General features: G+C 42.2%; 1 protein-coding gene and 3 non-coding genes across 5 annotated transcripts in view; all 4 read right to left on the bottom strand.

Annotated features, from left to right (window-relative positions):
• Window positions 1–686: 686 nt before the first annotated feature.
• The window catches only part of RPS17 (ribosomal protein S17), a 161,821-nt gene continuing 143,386 nt past the window's right edge, over window positions 687–19,121 (bottom strand). Inside the window, exons 1-5 of one of the 2 annotated variants that reach the window (XM_075273744.1) lie at window positions 8,601–8,661; window positions 6,593–6,744; window positions 5,758–5,863; window positions 2,033–2,098; window positions 687–808 (exon numbers count right to left, since the gene is read on the bottom strand). In XM_075273744.1, coding sequence (XP_075129845.1) covers window positions 728–808; window positions 2,033–2,098; window positions 5,758–5,863; window positions 6,593–6,744; window positions 8,601–8,603 — 408 coding nt within the window. In that variant the 5' untranslated portion in view covers window positions 8,604–8,661 and the 3' untranslated portion in view covers window positions 687–727. Of the gene's footprint in view, window positions 809–2,032; window positions 2,099–5,757; window positions 5,864–6,592; window positions 6,745–8,600; window positions 8,662–19,121 lie in introns of those variants that run through there. The other variant, XM_075273745.1, reaches the window with a different exon arrangement.
• Window positions 1,841–1,967, bottom strand: LOC142205386 (small nucleolar RNA SNORA71). Its single transcript, XR_012716394.1, has one exon. It is a non-coding gene; the product is annotated as a small nucleolar RNA SNORA71 (small nucleolar RNA).
• LOC142205389 (small nucleolar RNA SNORA71) lies at window positions 5,939–6,066 on the bottom strand. The gene has a single exon (XR_012716397.1). It is a non-coding gene; the product is annotated as a small nucleolar RNA SNORA71 (small nucleolar RNA).
• LOC142205387 (small nucleolar RNA SNORA71) lies at window positions 7,753–7,882 on the bottom strand. The gene has a single exon (XR_012716395.1). It is a non-coding gene; the product is annotated as a small nucleolar RNA SNORA71 (small nucleolar RNA).

Raw genomic sequence — 19,121 nt, 5'->3', positions numbered from 1 at the left:
TTAGGAGAGGGTGGGTTATGGCTGCACAATTTGTCTATGCAGTAAGTGTGGCCATTAGTACCAGCAGTAGTGGTGTGAGCCATAGCATATACACAACGGAGCTCCATTACTGCATTAGACTGAATAGGAACTAACCCCCTTCCTTCCCCAAAGTACTGCAGCTTAGCAGCTAGTCCTTCATACATTAGAGTAACTATATCATGCATTTTTTAATTTTTTTAAACATCCCTGCCATTTAGATGTAATCTAAGTTTCACTGATCTATTGCCAAGAAACAGATTTGACAAAAATGTGATCAAGAAAAAGCAGATGCACAGAGCTGTTCAAAGCGACACACTGACCTGACCCAAAGCAGAAACTGCTGTGCACATAAGCTGCAAGGAGTCTACCATTACATCATAACCTTCAGCAAAAGCATATAACATTTACTTCCTAGAGAGGACTTGCCAATGGTCACTACTATTATTAAAAGTAATCTCTCAGCTATGATCAAGAGCTCAAGATTGAAAACATGCAAAGCTGACAACTCTTCATTTTCATGGATGCTACAAATAGATCTAAAGTTTTTCTGACATACTAGATCATTCATCTATATGGTTTACACCCTCCATGATGGCAGTCAGCGCTTTCCTAGTTTAATTTTTTTAAGGTACGACAATATCAAAATGAAGCGACTTGCACAATGATTTGGTGTTCCAAGTTTATTGGAAATTGTACAATACAAACATTAAACAGCCCCCCGTGGAGTTTTAAAGTTCATCCCAACAGTAGGCTGGGTCACTTGCAGGTTGGACAGGCCGCCAAAGTCCTGAAATTTAAAGAAAGAAAGAAAAAAAAAAAAAAGTTAGAAAGGAAGTTTTAAACTTCTGCATTTAGTTTTGAAGAGATTGAGCAGTTTGTTAAAAAATAAAATTCTTGTTGTATTGCCTCCCGGGTCCTTGTGATTTGTGTGCCCCACACAGGAAAGGCTAGTACTCCAGCCATGTGATTGGCAGATGGTGCATTTCCTTCGCTGTGTCAAGGATGAACAGCAAGCAAAGATCAATGGGAGCCTAGGCAATGTTTGATTGATGAGGAGAGTATTTTTTTTCTTTCCACCCTCTTCATGTAGTTTAAACTATTTTTTTTTTTTTCAGCCAAAACAATCCATTTAATATTTAGCAACATGTCTTGATATTCAACTATCAGGAACAAGTTTTACTTAATGCAAGAATTAATTCCAGACTTTCAGAGACCAGTAATAAAAACAAAAAAAAGTAAAGACAACTAAACACTCAAATGTTAGGGAGCGTTCACACTACCGTCATTGTCCGACAGGTAGTGTCGCTCCCAGTGTCCGTTCAAAATTTCGCACGGACATTAGCAGCGGACACTAGCTGTGTCCATGACACTTTTCATTCATTTAAATGGAGATCGGGTGCGTTCTTTTGCTGTCCGTGCTTGTCCTTAACTGTCCGTTTGTAAAGAGGTCCGACTTTTCAAGCGGACAGAAAAACCTGACATGTAGATTTTTTCTGTCCGCTTGAAAAGTCAGACATCTTTACAAACGGACAGTTAAGGACAGGCACGGAGTGCAAAAGAACGCACCCGATCTCCATTTAAATGAATGAAAAATGTCACGGACACAGCTAGTGTCCGCTGCTAATGTCAGTGCAAGATTTTGAACGGACACTAGCAGCAGACACTACCTGTCAGACAATGACGGTAGTGTGAACGCCCCTATAAGACATTGTCTGAATTAAAATGTCACCTCATTGTACACAGTAGGCGATTTCTCTTGCATAAATATGTGACAGAATGCCTCAAAATCGGCATGTATTTTTTTTTTTTTTTTAATTGCTGTTTGAAAGGAACAGGGTTTGGAATGTAAAGGTGACATTCAAACACGGGAATATCTTTCATATGGCTTTCCCTGCAGTATCAATGACTGGGCCACTGATCAAACCACAATCACTTTCGATGCAGGTGTTACGAGAAGACAACACATAAATATTGATATCTGGATTCCTAGGAAAAAGTTATTTTCACCCACCAGCAACTTCAGCATTTCCTTGGTGTCAGGATCAACCTCAATGATCTCTTGATCCAGGGCAGATACCTAAAAAAAATGAAAAATTGAAAGTTAGTTATTCAAAACATAGAACACTTAATAGGCATGGTTTGGGCCACAGATGAGCGTCATATTAAGGTTTCTTAAGGGAATATTAAGGATGACTTAATATTTGGTTTGTGAAGTAAAGATCGTATGTTTGGGGTATTTCCTAGACCAAATGCTAGGCATGATATTTATCTAGGACGCTAGGAGTTCCCGACTCACCACAGGACTACTGTCCCATACTCAAATCACCAAGCAGGGCAGCAGGGACTCCGGGAAATATGAGAATCATACAGTCAAAGGGAGTCCCAGCCGGCCACCCTAAAGATAAGGTTCCACGTTGTTGAACGCTGCTTTTTTGGTTGCAGATTTTGCTGCTAGTTTCTGAGCCAAAACTAGGAGGGGACTGAGCAAAAGGGAGAAGTAATTTTATATTTTCCAGTCCTTTTGCTGGGTTTGACTAAAGAAAAAAAAAAATAGCAAAATTTGCAAACATAGGGCCTGAATCTAAAGGGGTTTTACCGCAAACAAAGAGCACCTGTCTGCTCTTAACATTTTTTGTTAGCAAATACTTCACTATATCTGCATTTTGTCGTCCCTGTTATGCTAGAGTCACACTAGTGTTTGGGTGCTGTCCAAAAGTCCTGCAAGTCAGCTGGTTTCAATACAAAAATGAGTGGAAACACAGCAGACCCCACTTTTAAAGCAGATAGGTTTTTCGAGTATCGGGTCCACAAGTGGACCTGAAGGAGCTGGAAACTCAAAAGCTAGCGTGAACCTAGCATTACTCCTACATTATTTATAAATAAACTGTGCTCTTTGGCCACAGAGGAACATCTATGCAGTCAACTGAGTGGACAGTAAGGCTTCGTTCCCACGGAGTAACGCGCCGCACATTCAGACACGTATACATGTGTCAGAGTGTGAGCACTCAAAACAGATCCGATTCACTTCAATGTGTGTTGGCTCAAGTGCGCTACACATTGAAATCAATGGGTTAAAAAGCCTCCCATTGATTTCAATGTGTAGCACCCGTAAGCCGGCACACATTGAAGTGAATGGGATCTGTTTTGAGCGCTCACACTCTGAAATGTGTTTACGTGTCTGAATGCGCGGCGCATTACTCCGTGGGAACGGAACCTAACAGTTCGCAGGCAATCCCCCACCCTAAACCACTCAGCTGTCCATTTCTTATAGAATTATAAAGAGTAATAAAAGTGGAACTGAATAACGGTTATGAAAAAAAGTGTTCTCCCAGTTCCCTGAGGTTAATTTTTAGTTTTACATTTACCATACCCAAACGTATCAGAACAATTTAGGGTGGTTTCCTCAAAGAGGTTTCTGTGTATACCTTTAATATGCCATGTTCTAACCCCTTTGCACTAAGCTCACCTATGTTCTCCACTACTATGGTCCACTGCTAGACCAGAACAGCGGAGGCACGGACTGCTAAAACAGCAGTAACACACGGTCTGATGGACCCCACTGACTACAATGGGACCCATCCTTATAAAACTGAAACAAGGCGAAAGTATTTTTCAGTACATTATAATTTTGTTTACGTATATAGCACCAACAGAGCTGACAGCACTTTATAGAGATATTGTCAACAATGTCCCAAGAAGGGCTCACAATCTAAATCTTCAAGATTTCCCACAGAAATTCTGCAGCATATTTTATCTGTATAGAAACAATGGTGCTCAATCTGGTATCAAAATTGTGGAAGTTAGCAGTAAAACCTGATAGTATGCACTTTACTACTACAAGTGATTCTAGCCTTATACCTTCAAAACGTTTATGCGTAAATTATCAAATGTGGTTACTAGTCATGGAGTTTCCTTACATACTGGCACTGACCAAAGTTACTATCTGATAGCCACACCTTCCTGGTATACTACCACCTAGTGGTAAATTTCTAAAGAGTCAAGAAGAACTAGGGAGCAACAACACAATTATGAAAAAAGATGCTTCACAATTACTTCAGTTGTTTTTGGCAGTCATCTAAGGATGTAAATACGCCATAGCTCGTCATAGATTGCAAATAAGCATATTACAGTTTATTTTTACCAGACTGGAACCCTTTCAAACAGTTAAAAATAAACCTCTAGGTCACATGATGTCACTTATGTGCATGCACACAATGCAGTTAAAACTGAATCAGAAATAAATTGCATAAAGTTTTGATTCCAAAGTTTAAACATGTTTGCTGTGTAAAAGCAAGAAACTGGGGGGCCACACGGTGGCTCAGTGGTTAGCACTGCAGCCTTTCAGCGCTGGGTCCTGGTGTTCAAATCCCACAAGGAGTTTGTATGTTATACCTGTGTTTGCATCCCATATTCCAAAAAGACATACTGATAAGGGGAAAAAAATGTACATTGTGAGCCCTATATGGGGCTCACAATCTACATTTAAAAAAAAAAAAAAAAAAGCAGGAAACTGCCACTCCAATAGGTATTGTGGGTTACATTTAGATTCAGTCCGAGAGCCTAGAAAACACTTATATGGCCACGCACATAACATAGCATCTGCAGATATAATAGGTCAAACTACTCCTATAATGACACCTTCATAAATGGACAACAACTGTGGTCAGACATAGTAAAGCTTCTCCAATTCACAGAACCCCCCCCCAAAAAAAAAAAAAAAATTCTATTGGCTGAATTGCTAAGAAACAAACTATGCAATTAAATTATACAATATTGATTGTATAATATAATTAAAAGTATTTTTTTGAAGCTTGAGTTCTCAGCCCTGAGAACAGCTAGCTTTAGTCACTACTTTCATTGAGGGCTATGGGCTAACATCTTGCCAATTCAAACACCAGCAAGTAACAAAAATCTGAAGTCTTATGTAAATATATATACTATTACAAAACTCCAAACGTGTAAGGGGGCGTTCACACTACTGTCATTGGACGACAGGTAGTGTCCGTTCAAAATCTTGCACGGACATTAGCAACGGACACTAGCTGTGTCCGTGACATTTTTCATTAATTTAAATAGCAATCGGTTGCGTTCTTTGGCACTCCGTGCCTGTCCTTAACTGTCTGTTCGTAAAAATGTCTGACTTTTCAAGCGGACAGAAAAACCCGACATGTAGGTTTTTTCTGTCCGCTGGAAAAGTCGGATATCTTTACGAACGGACAGTTAAGGACAGACACGGAGTGCCAAAGAACGCAACCGATCGCTATTTAAATTAATGAAAAATGTCAAGGACACAGCTAGTGTCCGCTGCTAATGTCCGTGCAAGATTTTGAACAGACACTAGCAGCAGACACTACCTGTCATACAATGACGGTAGTGTGAACGCTCCCTTATGGGGCGTTCACAATTGCGCCTGTATGTTCGACTTTGTGTCCATGCAAAAAAAAACAAAACAAAAACAAAACAAAAAAAAAACTATTTCACGGCAGAGAGGCTGCTTACGGACACTGGCGGTTTGCTTTAAAAACTCATTGAAATGAATGGGTTTTTAAACTGACTGCCAGCATGCTATCCCCAAGCAGTTTTTCCTGGCTTTTCAGCAGAATCACGGCAGGCGGACAGAGGCACAAGTGTGAATGCCCCTCCATCCGAATATATAAATAGCAATCGGCTACAATACACAACAACAAGTTTTGTGAAGATGAAGATCTTGACTCCATTATATGTCACAATTCTTACCTCTGGGACATAGTTATCCCTTCTCTCCCTCTCCTCTTCCTGTAGTTTGATAGAAATGCCTCTGACGGGGCCTCTCTGGATGCGCTTCATCAAATGTGTGACATACCTGGAAAAAAACCACAGTATACAATATAATACAATGTAAATTTGTCTATTGACATGTGACTCAGAACATTAACTGTGTATGAACGTTACAGGGTTTGAAAGGTACCACACAACCCAGAAACACGGGAAATCGTTCTTGTATGCTTTCCCTGCATTATCAATGACTGGGTCACAAGCAGAGCCACAATCACTTTCGATGCAGGTTGGATAATTCATGTACAATAGAAAGATTACAGCACACTGTAGTTCCTTATTGTAATATTAAAGAGGCTTGTCCTAAAAAAAACAAACCAAAACCATACTCACCTGTCCACGGTGCTCCAGGCCGCTGTCTGGTCCCGCAGAAATCCTCGCTCGCTGCAAGTGACTACTGAGGCATATCAGCGGCCTAAGGTAAAGACCTAGGATGTCACTTGTTACCTGTGATGTCCTGGGTCCTTACTTGGGTCTGTCTGGCCTCAGTAGTCACATGTGGCAAGGACTTCCATCTGAACAAGACCTGGGGCACAGCAGGACCGGACAGCGGCCTGGGACACCAGAGTGTCGTGGACAGGTGAGCTTACTACATATAATTTTTAAAGGGTCACATTATGCGCTCACATGCAATAAAGCAAGATGCCATATTTACATAGCAGAGCTCAGGTATGCCAGTATAAAATCATACTTCACATTTTTAATACAATTATTAACACATTTGGTAACAAAAGTTATCTCTTGGTGGCTATTTTACCCAGCAATCTTGTTGCGCAGCTTTTTGCTTGGGATGATTGCGATCTCCTCACACACTCGCTTGTTGGTGTGGAAATCATTGCCCAGCCGGGTGTAGTACTTTTCGATGATGACCCGAGCAGCCTTCTTCACGGTCTTTGTTCTGACGCGTCCCTACATATAACATTAAAAAAAAAAAAGTAGTGAGAAAACCTTCCAAAACCCCCACTTAAAACAGGTTATCCAGAGAGTAAAACTTTGCTGGTGGCAGGGGCAGCCATATTTACCCCCCCACTTCTCTTCTGTTGAAGAGCAGCAGCTCCCATTCACCTCACTGGTCCATGTTTCCAGCGCTGCAGGAGAACGTCACCAATTCCAGTAATCCCGCAGCACCAGCAACAAGCACCAGTGAGGCTGGCACATGCCCATTATGCCAACTTGTAAAAAAACACTTAAAAATAACACACATTATTTGGTGTTCACACTTGCACCTTGACTTGTCCTCTGTGATTCCGCCTAAATCCCAGGAAACATTGCTTGAGGACAGCTTACCGGCGGTCAATTTAAAAACCTATTCATCTCAATGGGTTTTTAAAGCAAACCGTCAGGGTCTGTATGCAGCCTCTCCATCGTGAAACAGTTTTGTTTTTGTTTTGCATGGACACAAGTCCTGCATCTCAGACTTCATGTCTGTGCAAAAAAACAAAACGGTTGCACGGCAGAGGCTGCATACAGACACCAGAGGTTTGCTTTAAAAACCTATTGAAATGAATGGGTTTTTAAACTGACCGCCAGTAAGCTGTCCCTAAACTGTTTTTCCAGGGATTTAGGCCAAATCATGGTGGACAGGTCAAGGCGCAAGTATGAATGCCACATCACACAGACTAGTGGTTGGCTCTCCATCGTTCGGGTTGGCATGGGGGGACCCAAAAGAGAGAGAGAGCCTGTTTGTTTGCTGCAGTGGTTACATGGATGTATGGAACATCTATGCTTGAAAAAAGTAACTAAAGAGTAACAGGAACTACATGAGATAGAAGACAATATAACCTAAGAGTAATAGTCTTGTAGCACCACTAACAGTTACATAAGCAGGCACCTTAGCAGACTCAAATTATCACCCGTACAGACAACACTGGCAGAACCACATGGCTACGTATACTGACCTGGAACACATACAAGGAGTGTGTGAAAGTTACAGGGTTTGGTAGCTATAGAGTGGTCTCCAAACACGGGAAAAGCTTTCACAGGACTCTCTACCTGCAGTATCAATGACCGGGCCACTTCCAGAACCACAGTCACTTTCGATGCAGGATACCCATGTAGCTCCCAGGACAATCCCCAGACTACACCAATATACAGGCCCTGGCCACAACCAGAGACCTACAGATAGACATAGCACAGCCTGTTAATGTGATCACACACACAGTTCCATACAGATAATACTACGCCATAAATAGATGTATACAATCCTATAACAAAGCCTATAATATAAGCCTATACAAAACTAGCTCATCCGGAGAATATGCAAGCTCACCACCCCAAACAGCACAGGATACCGGGGCACAGTGCTTAGAGCTGATCCTCCATGCATCGCCACATTGTACTCTACCCCTCACACACAGTCACTGCAGCCGTATGAACAGTACCGGGAGAAGGCCGCAATCCCCGGCCTGTGCTACGGGCAGTAAACGGACCAACACCTCGCAACAGAGCAGCACTTCACAAACTCACCCAGAGGACCCCTCCGCACGGAGACCACCGGCATTACAACACATCAACAATACACCAACCACCTTACACCGCAACAGCAGCCGGAGACCTAGCGCGACAAGCGGCCTCCATGACGCCCTCACAGTCACAGACATCGGACGATAACCTCCGCCACAATCTGAAATCGCAGACAATATATAGGGCCGCAACATTATAAGGGCGTCAGGGAGCCTCCGCTGGGTCGAACAAGGTGAAATTTAGGGATCCAGGAGTGGATGATGAAGGATTGTACGAAAGACAGAATCAGATAGTAGACCCACCATGTTGGACCGAGCTGGTAGAAGAGGGCAAAGGATGCCGGGAGAGAAGCTATAAACAGGCGGAAGCGAGGCGAGGGCGGATTCTGATAGTAGCGGCCACTAGTGGCTTGGAGGGAAGTTGCGCCTGTAATAGATTCATGAGGCTGAAATGGGAGGTGAGAGTTAGGACAAGCTCGCAGTGAACATTATGTAACTCATAGGTCGGCCATTAACCTTTGCAGTTTACAGGAGATATCTGATTTCTAGTATTGATGGCTCTGTCTGACACCCGGAATCTATAAACTACAATGGCAAGTTTAGGTCCTGCAGTGCTGGCCCAGTGAAGTCTACAGGGGTCCCTAATATTGATGATCTATGCCAGTTAGAGATGAGCAAGTACTGTTCGGATCAGCCGATCCGAACAGCACGCACCATAGAAATGAATGGATGCACCTGGTACTTCCGCTTTGACGGCGGCCGGCCGCTTAACCCACCCGCGTGCCAGCTACGTCCATTCATTTCTATGCGAGCGTGCTGTTCGGATCGGCTGATCCAAACAGTACTCGCTCATCTCTAATGCCAGTGATGGCGAACTATTTAGACACCAAGTGCCCAAACTGCAACCCAAAACCCACTCATTTATCTCAAAGTGCCAACACGGCGATTTAACCTTAATACTCTGTGAATTCACAATTGTGGACCTGCAAAATGCAGTCATGAGAATGGGGCTCTACAGAGATTTCAATACCAACAACTTTGTACTGAAGGATAATACGGTACTGTGTCACCACTTAGCAGACCTCCCAACTTTTGAAGAGTAGAAAGAGGGACAAACTGTGACAGCTCCTGCTTTAATTGCCTATGTATTCAACTCATCAGCGTCCACTGGAGGCCGATGAGTTGAAATCGGGAAATACCTCCTGCCGACCGGGACCGTGGGACAGGACACCGAATCCATGAATGTCCAGCGGAATCTGGGACGGTTGGGAGGTATGCACTTAGTGGTCCCTCCACATACTATAATGTCCTATGGTGGCCCCTTTTCACACCATAATGCACATGAACTATTATTATACTCTGGGGTCTACTTTAGACCCCAGAGTATAATGATCGGAGTTCCCCAGAGAGGTGATTAACGTGATAAACCGTAATGCTCACTTCTGGTTCTGATGCTCGTCTTCTAGCATCTTCATGTCTTAGAGATGTTATGAATGATGTCAGATCCAACGTAACTGGCGTCATTTTGTGTCATGACGCTGACGTGACCACTGAGGCATTATAACGGCTCTAAGACCTTCATTGGAGCCCAGAAAAGGTGAGTAACACGGTTTCTTTTTATGTTTGATCTCCTTCCCTGGGACTCTGCATATTATACTCTGAGGTCTGAAAAGAAGCCAGAATATTATGGCAGTTTTGGTTAGGACCTGTATGGTCCGAACAAAACCACTAGGTGAACCATAATAATAATAATGAGCACTTTATTTATGTAGCACCAACATATTCTGCTGCACTTTACATATCAGAGGACACATGAACAGACAATATGAGACATTACAATGTGACTAAGAAATAAACATTTCAAACAATAGGAGTGAAGACCCTTCTTACAACAGCTTACATTCTATGAGGAGATAAGGGGACAGAAGAGGTCAGCTGTTTGCTACAATGGTCCAGCCATCTTCTAACAGAAAAGGTTATAGCTATATAAGGTGTCACCAGTCAGTATCTGTGAATAAACAGATACTAAGTGCAAGAAGTGCAGTGTAACTTCCTTGCAAGATGAATCTCAGGGGATTTGTCCAACAAATACTCTCAGTGCCGCCCAGCAGCCTCCACGCTGAAGATATAGAAGGGGGGGACCACTGAGCTGCATTCTGCAACAATCAGACCAGGCTTGGGCTGGGCCTCAGGACAGCTACATTGCCATCCCAGTAGCCCATATCCCAGTGATATACATGGCCAATCAACCTCTGCCTGCTACTACTATGCAACCACTTTAGTATCTCCTGCCCTCACATATTGTCTTCACTTACCTTCCTTTATGGGTTGTAAGCACTTGCAGGCAGGTCCTCTTTCCTTCTTGTATCAGGATAGTCATCGTGTTAGCTTTTTGTTTATACCATGGAATTATTGGTGCTATATATACTGTGAGAAGTTGACAGGCACTCTGCTGGAGTCCAGGTATATCTCCCCCAGATTTCTAACTTATGTGTGGTCCAGTGTGGGTCTTGAGTAGGCCTCAGCCCCAGGTGTAGGTCCCAGGCTCGTTACTGGGCCATAAAAGGCTGCAGAGCCTGCACTTCAGGGCAGATCCTGGGAGTAAGAGGAGGTGCCTGGGTCTGTCTTGGCACTGTGAGTCTGCTGAGACGGTATTGTGGGGTTTTTGGTTGATTAGTATGGCTGGTAGTAAACCCCACGTACAGTTAGCATTTACTTTTAGTTAAAGAGGACCTTTCATCAGATTGGGCACAGGCAGTTCTATATACTTCTGGAAAGCTGACAGTGCGCTGAATTCAGCGCACTGTCGGCTTTCCCGATCTGTGCCCTGGGTAAAGCGCTATCGGTCCCGGCGCCGTAGCGCTTTACAGTCAGAAGAGCGTTTCTGACACTTAGCCAGGGACGCCCTTCTGCCCAGCAGTACCTATGGCGCTGTGCTGTGGAGCCAGGAGGAACGCCCCCTCCCTCTGCTCACAGTGCTCATCCATAGATGAGTATTATCAGGAGAGGGAGGGGGCGTTCCTCCCCGCTCACACTGTACAGCGCCATAGGCGCTGCTGGGCAGAGGGGCGTCCCTGGCTAAGTGTCAGAAATGCCATTCTGACTGTAAAGCGCTGCGGTACCGGGACCGATAGCGCTTTACCCAGGGCACAGATTGGTAAAGCCGATCAGCTTTCCAGCAGTGTATACAGTAGAACTGCCTGTGACCAATCTGATGAAAGGTTTAATTTAAAGTTCAGACTAACAGGATTTTATTTCACACTGTTTTGCCAGAAGTTACCGTATTTTTCGGACTATAAGACGCACTGGACTATAAGGTTTTAGAGGAGGAAAATAGGGGAAAAAAAATTTTGAAGCAAAAACTGGTAAAATATTTAATATATGGGAGTTGTAGTTTTGCAACAGCTGCAAGGCCACATTGACAGGTGACCCTGCAGCTGTATGGGGATGCATAGAGTGTTTTTTTTTTGCGGGGCCAGCTGTACTTTTTAGTTATACCATTTTGGGGGATATCTATTGCTTAGATCACCTTGTATTGAAAAAAAAACAGGAGTGATTTAGAACTTTTATTTATTTCATATTTTTAAAGCTTTTTTTTTTTTTTTTTTTTTTCTTTACTATTTTATTCCCCCCCCGGGGGCTTGAACCTGCGGTCACTTGATCGCAAGTCCCATAGACGGCAATACAACTGTATTGCCGTCTATGGGACATTCTGTATATTAGTATTACGGCGGCTGCTCATAGAGACCAGCCGCAATACTAATACAGCAGTGACAGGCCGGGGAGCCTCATTAGGCTCCCGGCTGTCACCCAGACAGGTCGGCTCCTGCGATATCGCCGCGCAGGAGCCGGCCTGCAACTTTACAGGTACGGGGCCGGTGGGGACCGGCCCCGGGGGAGAAGGGGCCACGGATACTGCCCCGGCATCCGCTGTACTAGAGAGGCGGATGCCGGGGAGGGATAGACGCCGGGGCCTGAGACGTCGCTACGATCCTCTGCCCTTCATGAAGCCAGCAGCGGGGGGACGGAGGAGCCCCTGCCGCTGCTGGCTTCATGCAGGGCAGAGGAGCGCAGCGATGTCTCAGGCCCCGGCACCTGTAATGGCGTCTATCACTTGCCGGCTTCCGCCTCTCTATTACAGCGGATGCCAGGCGCCACCTTCAGACTATAAGACGCACCCTTCTTTTCCCCAAAAATTTTGGGGAAAAAAAGTGCGTCTTATAGTCCGAAAAATACAGTAAGTATTTTATTTTGCTAATTTTTGTGCCTGGCGTGATGGCTTATTTATTTTGCTTTTTTTAAATAAACCTGTTTGCTAAAGTTTTGTGTCCCTATCTCTGACTGGTTGGGTCCGCATCATTGCTGCTACCATATATATCTTGATTAATAATAATATGGGTGCCCCTTACATTAAAGCTCCACATTCTGCAAACAGCACTTTTTGTTGCTGATTTTGTTGCAGTTTTTTGAGCCAGAGCCAAGAATGGGTACAAAAAAAAATCGGAAATATATAGGAAGTACTCAGACTTTACCTTCTGTTTAATCTATTCCTGACTTTAGCACAAAAAAAAAAAAAAATAGAAAAAAAAACCACAGCAAAATCTGCAACAAAAAAAACGCTATGTTTCTGCAATGAGGGGCCTCAGCCATGTTGCAGAAAAGCTGCTTTTTTGAGCCAAAGCTAGGAATGGATTGAGCAGAAGAGAGAAGTATAAGAGCTTCCTAGATATTTTCCATTCCTTCTGTAGTCACTACTAAGTGGGGTATAAAGAAAAAAAAAAAAAAAAAGCCACAAAATAAACAGTTATTTTGCAACATGGGGCATTAGCCTTAGGCCCTTAGGCTGAGGGCACATGTAGAAGCAACTTTTTTTTGCAGATTTTGCTGTAATTTTCGTGAGATAGAGACTGTGACTTGAAAATAAATGGAAAACATAAAGGAACTGCTTATACTTCTACCTTCTGCTAACTCCACTCCTGGCTTTAGTTAAAAAAAAAAAAAAAAAAAAAAAAACCTGCCAAAATCTGCACAAAAAAAATCAGCTTGTGACCTTAAATGGGTTTTTAGTATTAATGGCCAATCCTTCGCATAGACCTGTGGTGGTAAACCTATGGCAGGCATGCCAAAGGAGGCGTTCATAAGCCCTCTCTGTGGGCATGTGTGCTTTTGCCCCAGCCATGCTCCTGGATTTCTCGCTAAGGAGCAAGTTTCTTTCAGGTGTTGAAAACTGTCAGTGTAGGCCGCGGGTCCGTGGCTTACACAGACAGAAAATTGTAACCGCTACCAAGACACAGGCGCAATGACGTAATTCATCATCGCCTGCTTTGCGGTGGAAGGAGGCCGCCCAACTGCTCTTTATGGGAATGCAGGTAAGTACAGGAGCATGTTATACCATCTGGGGACCCCTTCATTTATATCACACAATACCTGTTTTATAGCAGATGTATTATTAGTGCAGGCTGTAATAACATTGCACAGTCACTATAAAACAGATCCTGTGTGATGTAAATAGTGAACATTAATTGTTCAAAAGTACCAAATGCCAACTACTGTAGATTAGCTCTAAAATTCTCTATTAATGGCATTTGTTTTATAACTTTTGTTTTGTTTTATGTTTGTGTAATGACAGTAACTCTATTACAGAATTATTTGACCCCTGTATAAGCAATGCCGCCCCTTGCAAGCAGGGCCCTCAGTCCCATTCTGTGAAATGACTTCCTTTGTAATGCATCTTTCTGTCTATATTTGAACCCTAAAAATTGTACAGCACTGCGGAATATGTTGGCGCTATATAAATAAAAATTATTATTATATCTTGAGTGTCTAAAAGAGAGACATTTATTTACTGAATGTTAGAATAATAAATGCACACATCACAAAAATGCTGAAAACTTTATTCTTAATAAGGAGACAAAACTTAAATTTAGGGAAAACAAAAATAATGGTTTGAAAAATAAAAAAAAGTTTTTAATCTACATGTAGTTGTCCTTGACCATGCTGTGAATCTACAACTCAGCATTATGGAAGTTATTTCACAATGGCTGAATAGCCACAGGTTGGAGTTCACTAACAGTCAGAGATAATTGAAAAGTGAAAAGTAAAAAGGAATTGTGGTATTTGGATAAAGTATCTATATTTGTATGATTTATATAGTTTAAATGTGTAGTCTGTTACAATCACACGTCCAGATGTTACTTTATCTGTATATTACTTATCTGATAAGGACTTTGGGGCTGAGATGAGGAACGCCCCACCTTATGCCCAGTTCACACATGCTGATGTGTTCAGTCCGTAAGGGTCCGTGTGATCACGTTTTCACAACATAGTTTGTGCCTTTGTATTGCGGTAAAAAAAAATTGGATGCCCCCCCCAAAAATGCAAATATTACTATATATATATATATATATATATATATATATATACACAGTGCCTACAAGTAGTATTCAACCCCCTGCAGGTTTACACATTCGGAATTAACTTGGCATTGTGACATTTGGACTGTAGATCAGCCTGGAAGTGTGAAATGCACTGCAGCAAAAAAGAATGTTATTTCTTTGTTTATTTTTTTTTTTAATTGTGAAAAGTTTATTCAGAGGGTCATTGATTATTCAACCCCTCAAACCACCAGAATTCTGTTTGGTTCCCCTAAAGTATTAAGAAGTAGTTCAGGGACAAAGAACAATGAGCTTCACATGTTTGGATTAATTATCTCTTTTTCCAGCCTTTTCTGACTATTTAAGACCCTCCCCAAACTTGTGAACAGCACTCATACATGGTCAACATGGGAAAGACAAAGGAGCATTCCAAGGCCATCAGAGACAAGATCGTGGAGGGTCACAAGGATGGCAAGGGGTACAAAACCCTTTCCAAGGAGTTGGGCCTACCTGTCTCCACTGTTGGGAGCATCATCCGGAAGTGGAAGGCTTATGGAACTACTGTTAGCCTTCCACGGCCTGGACAGCCATTGAAAGTTTCCTACCGTGCCGAGGCCAGGCTTGTCCGAAGAGTCTAGGCTAACTCAAGGACAACAAGGAAGGAGCTCTGGGAAGATCTCATGGCAGTGGGGACATTGGTTTCAGTCAATACCATAAGTAACGTACTCCACCGCAATGGTCTCCGTTCCAGACGAGCCCGTAAGGTACCTTTACTTTCAAAGCGTCATGTCAAGGCTCGTCTACAGTTTGCTCATGATCACTTGGAGGACTCTGAGACAGACTGGTTCAAGGTTCTCTGGTCTGATGAGACCAAGATCGAGATCTTTGGTGCCAACCACACACGTGACGTTTGGAGACTGGATGGCACTGCATACGACCCCAAGAATACCATCCCTACAGTCAAGCATGGTGGTGGCAGCATCATGCTGTGGGGCTGCTTCTCAGCCAAGGGGCCTGGCCATCTGGTCCGCATCCATGGGAAGATGGATAGCACGGCCTACCTGGAGATTTTGGCCAAGAACCTCCGCTCCTCCGTCAAGGATCTTAAGATGGGTCGTCATTTCATCTTCCAACAAGACAACGACCCAAAGCACACAGCCAAGAAAACCAAGGCCTGGTTCAAGAGGGAAAAAATCAAGGTGTTGCAGTGGCCTAGTCAGTCTCCTGACCTTAACCCAATTGAAAACTTGTGGAAGGAGCTCAAGATTAAAGTCCACATGAGACACCCAAAGAACCTAGATAACTTGGAGAAGATCTGCATGGAGGAGTGGGCCAAGATAACTCCAGAGACCTGTGCCGGCCTGATCAGGTCTTATAAAAGACGATTATTAGCTGTAATTGCAAACAAGGGTTATTCCACAAAATATTAAACCTAGGGGTTGAATAATAATTGACCCACACTTTTATATTTTAAATTTATTAAAATTTAACTGAGCTTTAACTTTAACTTTTTGGTTTGTAAGATTTATGCATCTGTTAATAAATCCTGCTCTTGTTTGAAGTTTGAAGGCTCTAACTTATTTGCATCTTATCAAACCTGCTAAATCTGCAGGGGGTTGAATACTACTTGTAGGCACTGTATATATATATATATATATATATATATAAATTTTAATAATTTAAAGACTAATTAAACTTTCAAACAACTTTTGCTTTTCTGGCTGTATTTGTGTCAATATATATTTTTTAAATATACTTTATTAACAACTTTAATAATTTCCGTGAAATCCTGCATTTTTTTTCACTCTTCCCTTATTTCTGTACTAGCTGGTACCCGCGACTTCGTCTGCGGTGATTGTAGAAGTGGGTATATACAGGGGTGGGTAAGGTTTTCGTACTGTGTATATGGTATGGGATATGAAATGTAAGTTTGTATCTTGTTTTTGCTGTAATTCTGAGAATACGTGAGACTTTTGTGTTGCAGTCACTTTGTATTAGAGCTGCTATATATACGGTGTTGTGAGAAACTTTACATAGTGACTTTGGGACAGAAGTATTTAAAGTTAACCCTTTCCCGCCGATGGCATTTTTTGATTTTCGTTTTTGACTCCCCTCCTTCTAAACCCCATAACTTTTTTATTTCTCCGCTCCCAGAGCCATATGAGATCTTTATTTTTCCTGGAAAATTTTTTTCTTCATGATGCCACCATTATTTATTCTATATAATGTACTGGGAAGCAGGGAAAAAATTCAGAATGGGGTGGATTTGAAGAAAAAATGTATTTCTGCGACTTTCTTACGGGCTTTGGTTTTACGGCGTTCACTGTGCAACCAAAATGACGTGTCCCTTGTATTCTGTGTTTCGTTACGATTCCGGGGATACCAAATTTATATGGTTTTATTTACATTTTGACCCCTTAAAAAAATCCAAAACTGTGTTAAAAAATTATTTTTTGAAAACTCGCCATATTCCGACAGGCGTAACTTTTTTTAATACGTGCATGTACGGGGATGTATAGGGCGTCTTTTTTTGCGGGAACGGGTGTACTTTGTATTTCTACCATTTTTGGGAAAAGTTATTGCTTTGATCACTTTTTATTCAAATTTTTAGCAGAATCAAAAGAGTGAAAAAATGGCAGTTTGGCAATTTTGAGCATTTTTCCCGCTACGGCGTTTACTGAACAGGAAAAATATTTGTATAACTTTGTAGAGCGGGCGATTTAGGACGCGCTGATACCTAACATGTATGTATTTCACAGTTTTTAACTACTTTTATATGTGTTCTAGGGAAAGGGGGGTGATTTGAATTTTTAATCCTTTTTATTTATTTTTTTTATATTTTTTTTTTTACTTTTTTTAACCTTTTTTTTTTTGCATTTATTAGACCGCCTAGGGGTATTGACATGGGTGGGTGGTGTCGCGGATTGTCAGAGTGGTGGGGGCAAACATGGCTGCTCCGGAGCGTTAAAGAGCGCCTCCTAGAGAATCGTTAAGGTGAGGGGCAAAGTGGTAAAGTATATGTGATTGTGTGGGGTTAGGGGCGAGGCTGCAGAGGGCAATATGAATTTTGTGGCTTGCTATGGTCCAAAGTGTGTGAGATTGCAGAGATGGTGGTGTGAGTTTGGGTTTTGTGGGGGTCCTGGCACAAACGTATGTGCGCTATTGTGACGAAAAGTAGCCTATTGCGCAATCGAGTGTAGGGACTATGTTTGTGGAAAATTTCAGCCAAATCGGTGGAGCGGTTTTTGCGTGATTGACCACCAAACATCCGAACATCCAAAGGGTCCTGGGAAAAACGTATGTGAGCTATTGTGACGAAAAGTAGCCTATTGCGCAATCGAGTGTAGGGACTATGTTTGTGGAAAATTTCAGCTAAATCGGGGTCCAAAGTGTGTGAGATTGCAGAGATAGTGGTGTGAGTTTGGGTTTTGTGGGGGTCCTGGGAAAAACGTATGTGCGCTATTGTGACAAAAAGTAGCCTATTATTTAATCGGGTGTATTAAGTATGTTTGTGGAAAATTTCAGCCAAATCGGTGGAGCGGTTTTTCCGTGATTGAGGAACAAACATCCGAACTTGCAAACATCCAAACACACAAACCCACAAACTCACAAACTTTCACATTTATAATATTAATAGGATTGAGAGCTGTTTCTGCCCCTCACTGAATGTTACTGTGTATGCCGAGTACAGGCTGTATGATTTGTAGAGAAAATGAGGGAGGGTCACTTCAAACAGTTATATCTTGAACATAAATAAAACATTTAAAAAAAAAAAACAAAAAAACTTGAAAGTCTTCAGTAGATGATAGCCATTAAAAAAGGCAACTCATAATGATGACAGATTATAATGTTTCGAAGCTCCCGCCTTCTTCTTCAGATATAACTCATAACTTATATCTGAAGAAGAAGCCGGGAGCTTCGAAACGTTATAATCTGTCATCATTATATGTTAGCCATTAAAAAAAGGTATCATCTACTGAAGACTTTCAAGTATTTTGTTTATTATATTTCCTACCCACTGACTAAAGCGGTACAAAAACAACATTTTCCTTGTAATAAATAAAACATACACACTTGCTTGTTGAGTCATATGAAAGAGGAAAGCCCACAGTGATGTCTAAATTATTTCCAGAGATATCACTGATTGAAAACACAGTTGGGATTGGGAATTTTATATCATATATATTATGCAGCTGCATATAAAAATCTCAATCCCAATTGTGTTTTCAATCAGCGACATCTCTGGAAATAATTTAGATACCACTGCACCTTAAATAGCCTTAGTGACAAAAGAAAGCATATGACCCAAAACATTACACAAGTACACTTGTATGTTTTATAATGTCCGCGATATAACAGTTTGAAGTGAGCCCCCCCCTCATTTTCTCCACATTTTACAGCCCTGTATTCCATATGCCGTAACGTTCAGTGAGAGGGAGAAACTGCTCTC

Source organism: Leptodactylus fuscus, chromosome 5 (genome assembly GCF_031893055.1).
Source record: "Leptodactylus fuscus isolate aLepFus1 chromosome 5, aLepFus1.hap2, whole genome shotgun sequence".
In the NCBI taxonomy this organism is placed as follows: Eukaryota; Metazoa; Chordata; class Amphibia; order Anura; family Leptodactylidae; genus Leptodactylus; species Leptodactylus fuscus.
Note: the sequence above shows the minus strand (reverse complement) of the source record. Positions and strands in the feature narration are given on the sequence as shown.